General features: G+C 41.3%; 1 protein-coding gene across 1 annotated transcript in view; it reads left to right on the top strand.

Annotated features, from left to right (window-relative positions):
- The window catches only part of gad2 (glutamate decarboxylase 2), a 114450-nt gene that overhangs the window by 77174 nt on the left and 17068 nt on the right, over nucleotides 1-20208 (top strand). The window contains exons 9-12 of the mRNA XM_073054684.1: nucleotides 7806-7860; nucleotides 12615-12731; nucleotides 13430-13494; nucleotides 14480-14558. Coding sequence (XP_072910785.1) covers nucleotides 7806-7860; nucleotides 12615-12731; nucleotides 13430-13494; nucleotides 14480-14558 — 316 coding nt within the window. The remainder of the gene's footprint in view (nucleotides 1-7805; nucleotides 7861-12614; nucleotides 12732-13429; nucleotides 13495-14479; nucleotides 14559-20208) is intronic.

Consider the following 20208-nt stretch of genomic DNA (forward strand, 5'->3'; position numbering starts at 1 on the left):
AGCACCAGCTTCTTTAGCCTTTACAAAACCTAAGATGAGCATAATGCAAATGAAATACTATAACATGAAAAAATGCCGGCAGAATGTAGGGTTTAATAAATAGGAATGAAGACTAAAAACACACGGGGCTTGTGATAAATTCTGTGCTACAATCTGTAGTTCTGTATGAACCTACTGGTCACAGGGGAGTCATTATCTCAAAATGGATGAAAATTGTAGATAATGACTCTTATTTCATTAATTGTCATTGCAAATCACCATGGCAACCAACTTGAGTCAGATGCTGGCTTGTTGGTTAGGGATACAAGATTGTGAATATAGTCTTGCAAGAAAGCTAATTTTAAAAGCTGGAAAAGGCCAACTTGCACAAGGCAAAAACAGATGTTGGGTGGGCTCCAAAGGCACCACGCACAGTGAAACAAGCTTAACTGGTAGAAATACCTTCACTGGAACAGCCATTTTACTCTACAAATATAATAAACATTGGACCCAGAAAGCCTGGCGAGAGTGAAGATGATGAATAATTTCTAAACCAAACAGATACTCAGGGCAATGTTTCAATTGGCAGGGTCATATCTTGATTTTGACATTTTGGCTGTTCATATAAATGTTTTTGGAATGATAATATAGCTTTCAGTTCATTGTAAACACTGTGTTTTTAGACAAAAATTGAGTATTGATAAAACTGAAGTATATGTTAAAAGTGTTGTAAATACTCAGTACTCAGGAGCACCATAAACTAGCAACAGGAATAGGCTATTTGACCCCTCTAACCAGTCGCACCATTCAATAAAATCATGGCTTATCAGCCCTGGCATCATCTCCTCATCTCCACTAATTCCCAATAAGCCTCAATTTCCTGATCTAACTCCTATTTAGAAACTTAAAATGATCTGGTCTCCAATACTCTGATAAAGAATTCTAAAGGTTCACTGCCCTCTGGGAGAAGAAACTTCTATGTGTACCTCAGTTTAAAATGACTAACCTCTCAACACTATTGCTTCATTCAAGACTTCTACACTAATAAAAAGATCTGGATGTAAAACCTGACATGCCATCTTGAAATTGTTCATGTTTCAATAGGATCATCTAAACTCCAAAGAATAGAGACAAACCTGTTTATCCTCTCATCCCAGCAATTAATATACTGTTAGAAGAACTCAGCAGGTCAAGCAGCATCTGTAGAGGCAAAAGGATGGCTGACATTTTGGACAGAGACCTTGCACCGGGACTGAGTGTAGAACGATGATAGCCAGTATATTGTGAGAGGGAGGAGCAAGTCAGAAGCTGGCAGATAATAGGTGGACACATGAAAAATGAAGAAGAAGGAATGGAAGATGGAGCTAAATGTGAGAGGAGAGGGAGGGACAGACTTAGAGGCTAGTAGGTGACAGGCAGAAACAGATAAGGAAAGAATGATGGGCAGGTTGAGCTAGCTGGGAGACGGGATAGGAAAGGTAAACCTAGGGAGAAGAAACCTGGGAAGCTGGATGATGGACAGATGGAACCAGCTGGGAAGGGTGATGTGTTGGTAACAAGAGGTGATGGAAAAGATGAGCAAATAAAGAGAGATCATGGGTGGAATAACAGAAATGAGAAAAGAACAGAGTTAACTGAAACAAGAAATTTCAGCATTTGTACCATATGGCTGTAGTCCATGCAGAAAGAGGATGGCATCCTTACAGGACACAGTATAGGAGGAAGTGTTGCAGTGAGAGTTCATAGGTTTATAGTCAATATTAGTGGACACTTTGTGTCCTGAAATGGAGTCAGAGAGATCAAGAAAAGGAAGAGAAGTGTCCATTCTATAATCCAGTGACAAAGATGATAGAATTAATGAGTTCTGCACAAATGCAGGAAGTATCACCAATTCAGTTAACAATGTAGCAGGGAAAGAGAGGAGTGACCAAATAGGTTTTGAACATTAACTATTCCACATACACAGCAAAAAAATAGATGTTTGTTTTCTGAGGCCCATGAGATTGCTCATAACTACTGTACACCTTTGATTTGTTAAAAGGCAAAGAATGGACAGAGAAGTTGCTCAGAGTAAAAAAAAAACAAGTTCTGCTCTGTCGATGAGAGCGATTGTAGAGGTGAACTTGTTGGGTCTTTGTTCCAGACAGAACAGAGGGTATGAGGACATTCCAGGGGATGAAAGTATATTGAGATTGGATGTCCATGATAAAGATGAGCTATTCAGGATAAGGAAATTGGAAGTTGTCAAAAAAGAGTCAACCCATCAGGTCTTGATGGTGTGCCTGTAGGGCATTGAAAACCTGTGCCAATCAACTGGGGGGAGTAATCAAGAACATCTTCAATCTCTCACTGCTGCAGTTGGAGTTTCCTCCCTGCTTCAAAATGGCAACAGTTCTACCAGTGCCCAAGAGTCTCCAGGACATAGACTTCAATACCACTTTGTGCAACTAGATCTTTGATTTCCTCACTTGCAGACCCCAGTCAGTTCGAATTGGCAACAACATCTCCTCCACAATCTCCATTAGCACAGGTGTACCATAAGACTGTGTGCTTCGCCCCCTACTCTGCTCACTTTATACTTATGACTGTGAGACTAAGCACAGCTCCAATGCCATTTTTAAGTTCACTGAAGTCACCATTGTCATTGGTCGATTCAAAGGTGGTGACAAATGAGCATTTAGAGGGTGGCTGAGTGGTACCATAACAATAATCTCTCACTCAATGTCAGCAAGACCAAGGAGCTGATTAATGACTTCAGGAGGAGTGAAGCTGAGGTCCATGAGCCAGTCCTCATCAGGGAATCAGAGGTGGTTCCTCAATGTCAAATTCTGACAAACTTCTATAGATGTGTAGTGGAGAGCAAAGTGACTGGTTGCTTCAAGGCCTTATGTAGAAGCACCAATGCCCTTGAATGGAAAAGTCTACAAAAAGTAGTGGATATGGCCTGGTCCATCACAGGTAAAGCCCTCCCCATCATTGAGTACATCTAAAAGGAACACTGACACAGGAAAGCAGCATCCATCATCAAGGATCCCCATCACCAGCCAATGCTTTCTTCTCTCTGCTCTCTCATCAGGAAGAATGTATGGGAGCCTCAGGACCAACACCACCAGGTTAAGGAACAGTTATTACCCCTCTACTATCAGGTTCCTGAACCAGATGAGATAACTTCATTCAACTTCACTCACCCTAAACTGTTCACACAACCTATGGACTCATTTTTAAGGACTCTTCATCTCATGTTCTTGATATTTTTCTTTTTTTTTTCTTTTTGTATTTGCACAAATGTTTTTCTTCTGCACTTGGGTTGTCTGCACATCTTGTGCACAGTTTTTCATTGTTTCTAAGGTGTTTCTTTGTATATACTTTGAAAGCCTGCAAGAAAATGAATCTTAGGGTTGTATATGGTGACATATGCACTTTAATAATAAATTTACTTTTGTTACGTAGCCCCGTAACCAGGTAACTTACCAGCAAAGATAGCGGGATCAGCTGAGTCAGATGCTACTATTTTCAAACGTTTTATTCAAAAAAAGGGCACAAGCGTATGGTTAATACAAAACATTCAGATCATGTACATCGTCATAACTCAATCTAAAACACCGGTGTAATAATAATCAATCAGAAATAAGCTCTACAGTTGTCTAGGGGTAATACTGAGTCCAATTGAAATATAAAGAGTCACTCAGAAGTTTGCAGGCTTTTCCCTTTTGGGAACCGCTGGGGTTTTCATGTTGTAGAGAGAGAGAGATGATTTAGAAAAGATAAACACTTGCCCGTTGTCTTTACAGAGCAAATCCTTGGAATCAGGGGAGTAGGCTTCCCCGTTGTTATTTAAAAGCAGTCTTCCGTTGGTTCTAGCCACAGATTCAACATTTGGAATCTAACGCACGTGGCTTCCTTCAAAATGGCTTCCTGCTCCCACGGGAATCGGTATCGTGCTTCCTTGGTGCGTCTGAGGGTTTCCCCCCCCTCAGACCCTCCTTTATACTTCTTCACGGGATCGCAGGTGTCAATCAGGTTGCAGGTAATGCGATCTTTCTCTCAACCAGCCCACTTTGCCCGAGGGCTTTTCACGTGGTCTCCATGAGACAATAGTCAATGTCGCCTTTATTCTGCTCCTTGGGAGAACGTGGTCTTCCGCACGTCTCTCTCTCTCTCTCCCATTTTCCTGTGTCTATTCAGCACGTCTCTTTCTCTCTTGGGTCAGTTGACCCCCCCTCGACTAAGGCTCTTGCGATTCTCACAAAGGAGGGGGCCGAGGGCATAACACTTTGAACTTTGAACTTTGAAGAGCAGGGAGAGTTGCCTCAATGACTATTGCCCAGTTGCACTCACACCTACTGTGATGAAGTGCTTATAGCCAGAATCAACTCCTGCCTAAGCAAGGACCTAGACCCACTGCAATTTGCCTATTTCCATAATAGGTCTTCTGTGGATGCAATCTCACTGGCTCTCCATTTGGCCTTCAATCACTTGGGAAATAGCAATATCTATGTCAGGCTGCTGTTTATTGATTAGAGCTCAAAATTCAACACTATCGTACTAATCATTAAGCTCCTGAACATGGGCCTCTGTACCTCCCTTTGACTTCCTCACCAGGAGTCCACAGTCAGTGTGTATTGGAAATAACCTCTCCTCCTTGCTGGCGCACCTCAAGGATGTATACTTAACCCTCTGATCTGCTCTCGACAGCCACAACTGTGTGGCTAGACACAGTTCAAATTCCACCTATAAATCTGCTGACACAACTATTGTTGGCAGAATTTCAGGTGGTGATGAGGAGGCATACAGGCGTGAGATAGATCAGCTGGTTGAGTGGTATAGCAACAACAACATAGCACTCAGTGTCAGTAAGACCAAAGAATTTATTGTGGACTTCAGGAAGGGGAAGCTAAGGGAACACACACCAGTCTTCAAGGAATTGTCAATATAAAGGGTGAGCAGTTTCAATTACCCGTGTGTCAACATCTCTGAAGATCTATCTTGGGACTAGCATACTGATACAAACACAAAGAAGGCACAACTGTGGTTATATTTTATTAGGAGTCTGAGGAGACTTGATATGTCACCAAAGACACTCTCAATTTTCTACAGATGTACTGTAGAGAGCATTCTAACTAGTTCCATCTCCACCTGGTATAGATGGGCTACTGCATAGGATCGGAAAAACCTTAGAAAGTTGTAAACTAGCCAGCTCCATCATGGGCACTAGCCCACCCAGCATCAAGAACACCTTCAAAAGATGATGCATCAAAAATGCAGCATCTATCATTAAGAACCCCCCACCACCCAGGACATGCTCTCTACATTTTGCTACCATCAAGGAGGAGGTACAGGAGTCTAAAGACAGACACTCAATGTTTCACAAACTGCTTCTTCCTCTCTACCATCAGATTTCTGAATGGACAATGAATTCATGAACCTTACCTCAATATTTTCTTTTTTTGCCTATATATATTTCTTATTTTAATTTATAGTAATTTTATTGTTATGTATTACAATGTACTACTTCTGCAAAACAACAAAATTCACAAGATATGCCAGTAATATTAACCCTGATTCTGATAGTTGAGGGCATGAGAAATGACCTGGATGTGGGGGTGAAGGATGCAGACAAGAGGAGAAAGGTTAATGTACAGGTAGGAAAGGATAAATGTTGTGGGGTAAGACCAGGCAGGAACATTTGGTGTACCAGAGAAGTTTTCTAGGTGGATCTTAGGTAAGAGATAAAGCAGGGTAGAGCAGGTTTCGTACACTATCATGTTGAAGACTGTGGTATGGAGATTTGCTGATGCAATGACATCAATAGTAGAGTGGGAGATAATGTCCTGGTGTTTGTTAGTGGAGTCATGTGCAGGGAAGGTATAAGTCTGAATGCTGTAGTCTTGCCTCTGCAAGGTCCAGATTCCACTATCTGTTATCACTTGTGTCTCTATCCCAGTAATTAACTTCGTGCATTTCCTTTGCACTGTCTCCAATTCAATTGTGTCCTTTTTTTAAGTAAAGTGACCAAAACTCACTAGCAACCTGTACAATTAGAAAAGCTTTCCTGTTCAAAACTCCAATGCCTTTGCACAAAGGACAAGATATATAATTTGTCTTAACTACTTGCTGCAGCTGCCTGTAAATCTATCGCAATTCACAAGGTTGGATTGCATCTCTTCAGAGAGAAAGGGCATTTCAAATCCCACAACAGGTCATAGACAAGGGTCCTTTATTTTCAAATTCTTTATACAAAAAGCCAGTTAGCTCCAGATATTGGAGGTGTGTATTTGAGAAGTGTAATAATCGCAGTGTATTTTAGATGGAGTTAGTGAGTGTGAATTGACTCAACCTGTACTTAAAATGTTAAGGTCCTATTGTTTTTAAGAACTAGGATGTACTGTGCAATGAGCACAATGGCACACTCCAGGAGAGATAATTGAGACTTTGTCAAATTGACTAGCAAATTTCCAAAAGGGAAATGCTACTGGGAAGGACAAGCACCTAATGAAGTCATGGGAGATATGAAAAACAAATATGAAGACAAGCAGCTAGATCAGCAGAGAAAGCCTGTATCAGCAAGGAGAATGTCACTGAAATCCAAACTGGAAATGATAAACAAGGCTGATAAGAATGAAGAATTTTTGTTCATAAAGAACATGTGATTCTTCCTTGAACTGAGGCAAAATTGTATTATAGAATTAGTTCAGCTGCATGTAAATTAAAATAGCTTAATAGATTTATCAGGTCCTATCCCATTAAAGTGCTTCAGACTACATTTGTTAAGATTGGAGGAATTTATAAATAGTTTAATATAAAATAAATGAAATCCATTTAAGATCTTATAAAAATGTTATGCCTCAATACTGTATAATTCCCTGTCAGTATTTTAGACACACTTATTCCAAAAATAATGAAGCCTTCAGGTTTGGACTAGTATCTCCATATGACAAATCTGAAACAATGGATGTCTGTTGAAGGATCTATCCTAAATATATTCCTTGTGTCCAAAGCCTCCCCCCCCCCCCCCAGAAAGTGGTGAATCTGTGGAATTCTCTGCCCAGGGAAGCAGTTGAGGCTTCTTCACTAAATATATTTAAGATACAGTTAGATAGATTTTTACATAGTAGGGGAATTAAGGGTTATTGTCACACGTACATTGTTCCAACTCTGCGCAATGGCTAAGAATGTGGATGGAAACATGGCCAATGGAATAATTATCAATTTCCTAGCCACTCACAGTTGGGATAAATTATTTTCCATCATGCAATCTCTGTTGGAAAAACAAATGAGCTCCTCAATAGATAAATAATCCCCAATCCTTGAAAACAGTGTCCTATGGTTGTTCAGAAATGAGGACATCAGTTACCTGCCTACTAGATATAATATACTACAATATATATATTATATTTGTAGACTATATATAGTATATAGCACAATCTATATTATCCATCAGAAACCAGGCACTAACTCTGAAGCGTGACCTTGATCCTGACAGCATGCTCTCTAACCTTCTATCCCTGTGAATGTTTTGAATCACTGCTAATTTGTTTTCAGTATTTTCAGGCATAATTAACTGACACTCTGAATAATTTCCTTCACCTCATTCACCCTTTCTAAAGTGAAGTAGTAATTTTTTTGCCTGCGTGGTACAGTCAAGATGTATGTGGTATAACGCCCACAGCAAGTCCATTAATTTTGCAATGGGTTAAAAAGCCGCTTTCTCTGCTGCACACTGTTAGCACTTGGCTTGTTTTCACATCAAATGCAAAAATGCTAAACACCATTTACAGAATTGCAGCAACATTTCAAGTTGTGACTGTGCTTTTCTAAATTTTCAGAGGGAAAATAATACCATCAGACCTTGAGAGAAGAATACTTGAAGCTAAGCAAAAGGTCAGTTCATGTTTTGAATTAAATAAAATCCCAATTAAAACTATTGCGTGTTTCCTAAGCACATTTATAAATTAGGCATGAGCTTCCTGTGGATGTTAAGACAGTACAGGGCACTCAGCTGTCAGCTGTCAGCTATATTTACAGAGGACATAACATATAGTCAAGGATTAAGGAGTGAATATTGAGATTGGGATAAAAATTCAACAACCCAGATAGCTTTAATGAGTAGATATTAGCATTCACTTTCTGGGACTGGTTTATACTGCTGTGTTATCTGTCCAATAGGCAGCACCTTGAGATCAAGGATGAATTGCTTCCCCTACAATGAAAAGTGGAAAGTACATACCTGTAACTTCTTCAAACATGGGGTAATTGTTGCACGCTAGCTGCCACATGGATACAGCAGGGCAAGGCCCTATTCAAATTATGGCAGGTATAAGGATATAGAAGACCAGTTTCTGTAGTTTGAACTTAAGCATAGCCTCATCATCTATCCACACACATTCAGAAGAGTACAAATATGCCTCAAGCCCCCTCTCTCTCAACCTTCAATCCCTTCAGTACCCCCTTGCTGCTCCGCACCTACAAAAATTTGATTCACTCTCTTTTCCTTCTCCCACTCCCTGCTCCACCTCACCCCTCACTCTCCATTGATTGCTCCCTTGCCACTGGTCATCCTCTCCTTGATCCCAGTAGATTTACAACCCAAATCTTATGATCCAGGTCTACAAACTTCCCCTACCCTTTGGAAAACTCCAGCCTTCCACCCAGTGAGACTGACAGACCATGGCTATCCAGTTCAGCGTGAGCAGGTAATAGGATGGGCAGTGGTTTTATTGACCGACGAGACATATTCTTCCTGAGGAAAATCATCAACACCCACCTCTGACAGTCACAACCATCTTTATAAATCTTAACTGGAATGCCTTGGATACGTTTTTACGTTTTCCTGCATGGGGCTTTCAGACATTGTGGGAAGTCAGAGCAGCTTCCACTTTTGGGAAAAGGGAAACCAGAGCGAATGAATGAATGTACGTAAATCCTGACATTTTTCTCGAGAATGGTAAAAGCGCTGGGGCAGATTATTAATATAAGCTTTCAATAAAAATTTCATAAAGAGAAAGGATCAAAATAAAGACCCCTTCTAAGTCCTATATGTTATTTACATTACCATTAACTTCAAACTATATGTTGTATATAGTTAGCTCAAAACTATACAATTTAAATTATCAACATCACTGAAGCATATCAGTTACTTTATTTCCAAATGGCACACATGCATTTCCCTGAGAGAAATTTTGCATGATTTCCCCAATCCAGAAGTAAGCAAATAAAAATGTTTTTTTTTTCATTTGGGATCAGAAGTGTGAGGCTTAACCAGAAATACCATAATGGGTTGTGGGGGGGGGGGGGGAGGGAAATGGGTGGGAACTCAGGCACACAATCAAATGTCAGAAGCTCTGAATATAGAACATAACTGAGGGTTGTGAAAGTCAGACGCACAATCAGTTGAGGGGCAGAAGATTTCATAAACACAGTTAGGTGTTGTGGGTGATGGAAAAGTTTAAACATTTGATCAGGTTCTAACAGTCAATTGCATTTTGGATTTACTGGACACATGTTCTGATGTCAGTGAGAGTTTAGTGCTTCCAAGAACATTGACATGAGGGCAAGGAAAGTGGGCATACATTAAGAAAGATTGCTTGAGAATATGCCTGCAAGATACCGGCTATGTCCGCCTCCATGGCAATGAACTAGATAACAATAGATCCTCTTAATTTATGACAAGGCAGATCTTAGTCTTGGAATGTGCTTTAGTGTGATGATATTGAATTATGTTTTAATAAATCTTATTAGAAGGTGCTTTAAATGCTCTTTGATGTATTCCACATGTGAATGGAAGAAATGAATCACAGAGAGTACCCAATCTATTACTGTGCATGGAAGATATAAATCAGAGTGTACACAATCTATTTCTGTCCAGAGTATACTGGATAAGAGAATTTCTAGACCATTGTTTGACCAAAGGAGCAATTGATTATTTAAGACTCTCTACTCTAAATGTTAATACGTAGTCACCACATTTCTGAAGTGTCAATTGATGTAAATATAAACTCTTTTTGCTGGGAATTTGTTCAATTGATATAGGTTTATGTCTGGCATAACAAACAGAAAGCCAAATGACCTGTTTCTGTGCTTACAATCCTTGGTCACATCCCAGCAGTTGATTGAATCCAATAGATCTGAGCCACGATTTAGATTCAACAGAGAATGAGATATAATAGATCATAGAATGATACAGCACAGTACAAGCCTTTTAATCTACTCTAGGATAGTGCTCCATTTATCTATCATCCATGTGCCTAACTAAGAGTTTCTTAATGCCTCTTTATTTTTCTGCCTCTATCACCATCCCTGGCAAGACATTCCAAGAGTTGACCAATCTCTGTATGAAAAACTTACTTCTGACATCCCCCCACCAAACTTTCCCCCAATTACCTTAAAATTATGCCCCCTTATATTAGCCATTTCCACTCTGGGAAAAAGTCTCTGGCTATCAACTTAATCTATGCCTCTTAACATCTTGTATACCTCAAAGTAAAGCAAACAAGGAATAACATAAAGAAACTTAAGAGTTTTACACCCATAACAAATGCAATATTAAAATTTGTTCTCTGTCAGCCAGCAGCTTTAATTCCAAGATGACCATTACTCTTGGAGAGAGGCCGGTCAGAAACAATCCCAAGTGGGAGAAGGAAAAGCTGACTGCTCCAGTGCAAAAAGCTTCAGTCTAATCCATTGGTTTAGGGATCATTTAGTTCTAATGTATGTAGTCCTGCGTTACTTCTCTCAGTAGGCCCTTCTACACCCGTTGATCCTGGTTTAATCCCCTGGTTTGATAGTAATGGTAGAGTGAAAGATAATACTAGCATGAGGATACAGATTGTGGTGGAATTCATCCCTGCTGCTGCTGGTCTACAATGCCAATGAATGCCCAGCTTTGAGCTGTCATATCTATTGTGAGCATATCCCAATTGGCACAGATTGTAGTGTGACACAACGTGATGGAAGGTGTCCACAGTATGAAGCTGGGATCTTGTCTTAACAAGGATTTTGCACCAATTATGTAAATGGTGAGGAGATGGTTCAGTAGGCTTATCCCTTTTGTTGATTCACTCACTATCCATTGCAGACCCAATCTTCAGGTATCAGCCTGTGCTGATGTTGCAAAGCTACTTTTGGTGATGGCATTTTAGTCACCTAGCTAGAATACGTTCTGTGTTTCTTCCAAGTGTTGCTCAACATGGAAAAACACTAGCTCATCAACTGAGTGAGTGATGAGAAAGAAGACAATTCGCTGCCTAAGTATGACCCAATGTCATTAGACATTATTGGGTGGGTTCCATATCAAGGTCCTATTAAATGTGTAATTGTGATAGAGGATTCTGGCACATCAGCTGCTGATGTCACTGTCAGGTTGTCCATTTTGGGCATAGATCCAAAGATATTTGTGAGCAAGACTTTACGCTCTCCACATTCAATGCTGAAGACGTTGATAAGAGCTCTATCCAGTTTTATTCTTTTTCAATTTCAACATAGTGGTTACAGTATGAGTTGCTAGCTAGATCATTTAAAAATGAAACACGGGGGGAAGGAGGGGGAAGCAAGAGTGGAAATTACACAGGTCTGGAGTCACATATGGCTACAGGCCTCATCACTATGACAGGTTTTTTTAAATCAAAACTAACTGAATTTAAACTAATTGAAATTTCACAAATGACATGATGGGATTTGAGCTAGTTTTATCTTTTAAATATTGTACCAACATAACATATGCATATTTCCTGCACAAAATGCTGGTGGAACACAGCAGGCCAGGCAGCATCTATAAGGAGAAGCACTGTCAACGTTTCAGGCCAAGACCCTTCGTCAGGACTAACTGAAAGGAAAGATAGTAAGAGATTTGAAAGTAGGAGGGGGAGGGGAAAATGCGAAATGATAGGAGAAGACCGGAGGGGGTGGAGTGAAGCTGAGAGCCAGAAAGGTGATTGGCAAAAGGGATACAGAGTTGGAGAAGGAAAAGGATCATGGGATGGGAGGCCTAGAGAGAAAGAAAGGGGGAGGGGAGCACCAGAGGGAGATGGAGAACAGGCAGAGTGATGGGCAGAAAGAAAGGGAAAAAAAGGAGTAGGGAAAAAAACTAAATATATCAGGGAGGGGGTAAGAAGGGGAGGAGGGGCATTAACAGAAGTTAGCGAAGTCAATATTCATGCCATCAGGTTGAAGGCTACCCAGCCGGTATATAAGGTGTTGTTCCTCCAACCTCAGTATAGCTTCATCTTGACGGTAGAGGAGGCCATGGATAGACATATCAGAATGATATCCTTTCCCTTCTCCAGCTCTGTATCCCTTTTGCCAATCACCTTTCTGGCTCTCAGCTTCACTCCACCCCCTCCGGTCTTCTCCTATCATTTCGCATTTTCCCCTCCCCCTCCTACTTTCAAATCTCTTACTATCTTTCCTTTCAGTTAGTCCTGACGAGGGGTCTCGGCCCGAAACGTCGACAGTGCTTCTCCTTATAGATTCTGCCTGGCCTGCAGTGTTCCACCAGCATTTTGTGTGTGTTGCTTGAATTTCCAGCATCTGCAGATGTCGTCATGTTTGCATATTTCCTGAATACGTTTGCACCAACATAACATATTCATATTTCCTTCTCATGTGAGTTTCTGATCAGGTTTTTCTGTTCTGTCCAGGGCTTTGTTCCGTTCTTTGTGAATGCTACGGCTGGCACCACAGTGTACGGTGCCTTTGACCCTCTAGCTGCCATTGCCGACTTATGTCAGAAATACAAGATCTGGATGCATGTGGATGTAAGTGTGTCTGATCACGTTTGCCATTTCCTCTCACATCCTAATCCTGCCCATTTATTCCAGTAGGAAGACAGCTCTTCCCAAAGCTTTCATCAACTTTCATATTTTAAACTGCAACCTTACCATCTTCACATTGTAGATGCAAAGGTTGTGTCACACCCAGCCTCCACCTATCTCCATAAAATTCTGATTAAGATTCAAAATATAGTATCTCATTTGAAGATATTCTTATTTATTTAACTCAATGGCAAAAGTTAACAAAATAATGAAATAAAGCAGGAAGAATTGGAAGTACCAAGGTCAAACAGAATCAGTGAAGAAAGAAGCCGAGTTAACATTCAATCAACAGTCACAAATATTAATTATATTTCTTCTACCATAGATGCCATGTAATCTGCTGAGAATTTATAGTGTTTTATTTTCAGATTTTCAGCATCTGCATGATTTGACTTTTATTGGTTAGTTAGCTAAGTAGTGATCTCACTGCCCATTATCCACGTCATCCCTTTGGCACATTAACCAACAACTGGCTGAAGGACCTCAGCAGACTCAGCAGAATCTGTGGGAGGAAGCAAATTGCCAATGGTTCTGATCACAACTCTGCATCCAAACTCCATCGGCAGTTGATTTTGTTTGAATTAAACTATTGTGAAATGTTGGCATTACTTTGCTTAACTCTCTGTTTTATTTTAATTCAGGCAGCCTGGGGTGGTGGTTTGCTGATGTCTAGAAAACATCGCTGGAAGTTAAGTGGAACTGAGAGGTAATGAATGCTATTGCCACTTTCTCAGACCTGGTGACACAACTTGTCAACAGTCTGCTGCTGATTTATGCTCAATCTCTCATTTTGGTGGCAGTTTAAAGGAACCCCTGGCGAAGCTGTTGAATATAAAAAAAAGTTGGGTCAGGTCTATAGAAATTCAAGGCCTGTTTAGATTTTATTTTGGATATCCCAGATAGAAAAAGGCTTTGGTACAACTTCCCTATTCTAATTGCTGGAGGTACAACAAAATGCTGTTCTCAAAATGTTGCTGGGAGCCAGATGTCTGCTTTTAAGACCTCTAGTCGAAATGTCCATTGCTGGCCATACTCATACAGGGGCCATACTCATACTCATATGCTACTCATACAGGGGTAGAAAAAAAAAACACAGATGTTTTGCAAACATGAGGAAATCTGCAGATGCTGGAAATTCAAGCAACACACATAAAATGCTGGTGGAACACAGCAGGCCAGGCAGCATCTATAGGAAGAAGGACAGTCAACGTTTTGGGCCGAGACCCTTCGCCCGAAACGACAGATGTTTTGTCAAGCCACAATCAAATTATTAGCTCCTCTCTGGGCCCTTCTTGAAGATTGAATACTACAGATCCTTGGTGGGTATCAACGACAGTGAGGTGGGAAAGAAGTGGTTAAGTCCTCCTCCACTGCTTTTTAACTGCATAATTTCCAGTAGATTACAAGAGTTAAAATCCACTTTTGGCTTCACAATAGATTTTCAACCAGATTTAAAATTATAATTATGTATTATTGTTCACTCCTGTCATAAGTTTCATGGTGGCCTAATACAGTACTGGTAGGTCTTGAGTGTTCAGAGCTTCAAAGGGGAGATACCACCAATCTGCTCCTCCTGCTTTAATTTCTAACAGCTAATTATGTACTTTTCAAATTCAGAATGGCAGCAGTAAGGTGATTGAATGGTACTTATTGTCCCTTTTCATAAATACAGTTGATATCTTTATTTCTAGGGCGAACTCTGTTACTTGGAATCCACACAAGATGATGGGAGTCCCCTTGCAGTGTTCAGCTCTACTGGTCAGAGAAGAGGTAGGGACCATTTTTTCATGCAGGTTCATTGGTAGTGAATTAATAGTGCCACTATCTCTTTAAATCCCATTTACAGATACTGACTATGATGTTTCCTGATGTAATTTTTGCTTCGTGTTGTCATTAAGTGTCTTCCCAAAGTGGCAGTAGAAGCACTAACATTAACCAGCAAATACCCAAGTTAGCTGTTAATCTTAAAATGAACCTGGGCTCTCTGTCCTTGTTCTGCAGTCAGTGACACAGGAAGAAATACAGTCAATGGTCACTTTATTGGGAACACCTGCTCTTTAATGCAAATATCTAATCAGCCAATGTTCTGATGATTTTGTCATGTAAAACATCAGGATATTTTTGGTTGGTAATAAGTGAGAGTTAGGATTGTTTTTAATACACAGATTTGTTTCTTATAAATCTTAAATTGTAAAAATCAAGATATTCTGTAGCAGGCTGGGTTCTTAGTTCACTTGGTTCAATTACTCCCAAAAAATTTCAATCTGTTCAAATTTTAAAATTCATTATCCTTTTTATGATATGCAACTCAATTTTCTTCATGTGGTTATCTGGTATTTTTTCTTGCTTTCCAATTGTTATCACACATTTCTTTACCTCCTGATTTCTTAAGCACTCTTTCTCTTTCACCGTAATTCCATCTTCTTCCTTTCTTGCCATTTTACATTCCATTTTGCTGCTGCAGTTCATCCGTGACCCAAATCCCAATCCATCCAGTTATCCTCAGTCATGATTCAGATCACTGTTAAACTTTGCTCCTTTTGCATTATTTCACACACATGCACTGAGTTGGATTTTCAGAATTACCATACACTTCTTTTGCGTAGATTCTCCACGAAGATAAAGGTCCCATATGGCTAGCACATTAACAAGCTTAGTCGATTCCTGTTGGGGATCAGATGTGTTATTTTTAGGTACTCTGACTTTAAAGATTACCCTAAGAATTTTCACTCGTACTTCAATGGAGAAGACTTATGTGCCACAGATTTGTGAAGATAAGACATTGGAACAGGAGTAGACCATATGCATGATGTTTAACAGGCATTTGGACAGTTACTTGAATAGGAAGAGAATAGAGGGATGCAGGCCAAGTGTGAGTAAATCAGAGAAGCATCAGTTGGGATCCTTGTCAGCACAGACATGCTGGGGAAGGGCCCGTTCCCAAGCTGTACAACTCTGTGATCCTACACTTCCACTCAGAAACAGAATCAGGTTTAATATCAGTGGCACATGTCGTGAAATATTTTGTTTTGCTGCAGTAGTACATTGCAATGCATAGTAATAAAAACTATACATTACAGTAAGCATATATTTTTTTTAAATGCGAAAAAAGGGAAAGAGTTCATGGGTTCACTGTCCATTCAGAAATCTGATGGCGGAGGGGAAGAAGCTGTCTCTGACACACTCAGTGTGTGTCTTCAGGCTCCTATACCTCCTCCTTGAAAGTGGCACTGAGAAGAGGGCATATCCTGGGTGATGGGGGACATTAATGATTGATGCCACCTTTTTAAGGTACCACTATTTGAATGTATCCTGAATGCTGGGGAGGTTGGTGCCCACAATGGAGCTGGCTGAGTTTGCAACTTCCTGCAGCTTTTTCCAGTCCTATGCAGTGGCCCCTCCATGCCAGACGGTGATGCAACCAGTTAGAGTGCTCTTCACTGTACATATATATAAATCTGTGAGTGCATTGGTGACATACCAATTTTCCTCAAACTCCTAATGTAAATAACCACTGTTGTACCCTCCTTGTAATTGCATCAATTGTATAGATCCTCAGAGATGTTGAAATGCAGGAATTTGAAACTTCCCACCCTTTCCACCATTGATCCCTTAATGTGGACTAGTGTGTATTCTCTCAACTTCCCCTTTCTGAAGTCCACAATCAAATCCTTGGTGTTACTTACGTTGAGTGCAAGCTTGTTGCTGCAACACCACTCAACCAAGTGGTTGTCTCACTGCTGTATGCTTCCTTGACACTATCTGATTCTGCCAACAATAGCGTCATCAGCAACTTTATAGATGGTGTTTGAGTTGTGCCGAGCCACACAGTCATGGGCGCAGAGAGAGTAGATCAGTGGGCTAAGCACACATCCTTGAGATGCACCAGTGTTGATTGTCAGTGAGGAGGAGGTGTTATTTCTGATCCATACAGATTGTAGTCTCCCGGGGAGGAAGTCAAGGATCCAGTGGCAGAGGGAGGTACAGAGGCCGAGGTTTTGGAATTTTTTGATTAGAACTGAGAGTTTGATTGTGTTGAACACTGAGATGTGGTTAATAAATAGCAGTCTGACATAAGTGTTACTGTTATCCAGATGATCTAAGGCCAAGTGGAGAGCCAATGAGACTGCATCTGCTGTAGACCTATTCTGGTGATAGACAAATTGCAGTGGGTCCAGGTTCTTGCCTGGGCAGGAGTTGATTCTAGCCATGACCAATCTCTCACAGCACTTCATCATCGTAGATGTGAGTGCCACTGGATGATAGTTGTTGATACTCTTCCTGCTGGACATTGAGCACAGGTATGATTGTTCCATTGAAGCAGATGGCAACTCCGAAAGCAGTTTTGAGAGATTGATGATGTGCTTGAACACTCCCACCAGTTGTTTTGTATAGGTTGTTTGTGCCTTACCAGGTACACCATTAGGTCCTGACGCCTTGCAAGTGTTTACCCTCTTGAAGGATGTTCTAACAGTGACCACTGAGATAAAGATCACAATATCACCAGATGCTGCAGGAATTCACAGAGGTGCAGTGTTACTCCCCCTATCAAAGTTTACCTAAAATGGGTTGAGCTCATCTGGGAGTGGAGCATCACTGCCATTCATGATCTTAGGTCTTGCTTTGTATGAAAACCCTGTGAGGACTTACATACATCTGATTCCAGCTCTAACCTCAATCATAATTGTTGCTTCACCCTTCATATCTGTGCTCCTTGTATACTTCTGGATCACTGGTCTTGAATCCCACAGACCAAGCCCTGAATGCCACACAGAAAGACTATGAATCTCCTAATTCTCCTTTTGATTTGGGTATATCTGATATGTTCTTGAAGACACACACTCATCCACACAGGTTTTGATGAAGTCCATGACAACTGTGGCATATTCATTCAGACTCGATGATGATCCAGTCCACCGTCTCCAAGCAGTCCTGTAAGCCATTCTCTGCCCCTCTTGACCGTACCTTCTTGGTCTTCTCCACTGGCGCTGATTGAGAAATTGCTTTCAAACTTCAAATGAAAGAAATTGCTGCCAGACTCAACAAGTTGAGCAGCACCCGTGGAGGGAAAGGAACAGTTAATGATTTACGTAGAGACCCTGCGTCAGGACTGAGAGTGGAGAGTGAAATTAACTGGTACAAACGGAAGGGGTCCAGTAGGATGTAGATGAATGGAAGTGAGGTGAAGAACGATGGGCAGATGGAGCCAGGTGGAAGAAGAAGGGCAGAGTTAGGAGCAAAATGCAGGTCACGGATAATTGGAAGCAGACAAGAAGAATAAAAAAGGTGGGAGGATGAAGTTGGAGAGGAAAGGATGAAGGTGGAGACAGAAGCCAGAGGGTGGTAGGTGGGGACACAAAGACCAAAAGTTCTGAAATCTGATCAGTAATGGAGGTGATAATGGGAACCATTAAGGGAGAGATGAAGAGTAGATGAAGTCAGATAGAGGAGGAAATATAGGGAGTGGTTCAAACCATGAGGAGAAGAGGGTAAAAGTGAATAATTAGATTAGATTAGATTAGAGTAGATTAGATTCAATTTTATTGTCATTGTGCCGAGTACAGATACAAAGCCAAATGAAATGCAGTTAGCGTCTAACCAGAAGTGCAAAAGGATAGTGTTATTTACAAAATAACGGCAAATAAAAAGTAAGTGCTACAGCACACCAATATAAAAGTACTGAGGCAGTACAATATGGGTGCAATACTGCTTAGCACTGTGATGTGAGGTTCAGCAGGGTCACAGCCTCAGAGAAGAAGCTCTTCCTGAGCCTGCTGATGTGGGAGCAGAGGCTCCTGTAGCGCCTACCAGATGGGAGGGGAGTAAAAAGTCCATGGTTAGGGTGAGGTGCATCCTTGATAATGCATTTCGCCCTGCCCAGGCAGCGTTTATGGTAGATGTTCTCAACGGTGGGCAATTGGGTGCCGATAATCCGCTGGGCATTTTTCACCACCCGCTGGAGTGCTTTGCAGTCCGATATGGGACAATTGCCATACCTCACTGAGATGCAGTTAGTGAGTATGCTGTCAATGGTACGGCGGTTAAAGTCCGTTAGTATCCCAGGACAGAGGTGAGATTTCTTGATGCACTGCAGGAAATAAAGGCACTGTTTCACCTTTTTGATCAGGATGGAGGAGTTCAGGGACCAGGTGAGATCCTCGAAAATGAGGACACCAAGGAATTTGAAGCTTGATACACGCTCCACTACAGCTCCATTGATGTAGATGGGGATGTGAGTGTGGCTCCTAGCATGCCTGAAGTCCACAATGATTTCCTTGGTCTTCTAGGTGTTAAGGGCCAGGTTGTTGTTGGCACACCATGGGGCCAGGTGCTGGACCTTATCCCTATAGGCCATCTCATCATCCCCTCTGATCAGGCCAACCACCATGATGTCGTCTGAGAACTTGATTATGGAGTTAGAACCATGTACAGGAACACAGTCACAGGTGAAAAGGGAGTACAGAAGAGGGCTCAGCACACAGCCTTGAGGCACGCCGGTTTTCAGGGTGAGAGTGGAGGAGGAGAGGTTGTCTAACTTAACAGATTGGTATCTGTTAGTCAGAAAGTCCAAGATCCAATTGCAGAGGGATGACCTGATACCAAGCTGGCGAAGTTTGTCGATCAGCTTGGAGGGGGTCACAGCATTGAATGCCAAACTAGAGCCAATTATCAGCATTCTGACATAAGAGTTGGGGCTGTCCAGGTGGGTCAGGGCAGAGTGAGGTGCCGGGGAGATGGCGTCCTCTGTTGACCTGTTGGTGTGAAAGGCAAATTGATGGGGGTCCAGGGTAGTGGGCAGACAGGATTTCAGATGTGATAGAACCAGGGAACTGATGGGAAATTATAGAAAGGGGATAAAACTGGAAGGATCAAATGTGAAATGGAAGGAGAGAGAGAAGGGACCACAGGAGATATCACATATCTACCTCTGTGTCCCAACTCCAGCTCTCCATCTCCCCATTGTGATATATGTAAATGACTTCAATGAAAATGTGGTTGGGCTAGTTATCAATTTTGTAGTTGACACAAAAACTGCAGAGTCTTGGATAAGGAGTAAAGTTGTTGAAAGTTACAACAGGACATAGATGAGTAGGAAATAAGGCCCAAAATTGGTAGGTGGAGTAAGTGTAAGGTGTTGCATTTTTGGAGATCAAATGTAACAGGAAAGTATTTATCAAGGCCTTTGGCAAGTTCTCACATGGGAGTTTGGTCAAGAAGGTTCTGTCGCTTGGCATTCAAGACAAGGTAGTAAATTGGATTACACATTGGCTTCATGGGAGAAACCAAAGAGTGGAAGTAGAGGGTTGCTTCTTTGAGTGGGGACGTGTGACTAGTGATGTGTCGCAGGGATTGGTGCTTGGTCCACTGTTGTTTGTCATCTAAATCAATGGCCTAGATGATAATGTAGTGAAGTTGATCA

This window comes from Hemitrygon akajei, chromosome 8 (assembly GCF_048418815.1).
Source record: "Hemitrygon akajei chromosome 8, sHemAka1.3, whole genome shotgun sequence".
Classification (NCBI taxonomy): Eukaryota; Metazoa; Chordata; class Chondrichthyes; order Myliobatiformes; family Dasyatidae; genus Hemitrygon; species Hemitrygon akajei.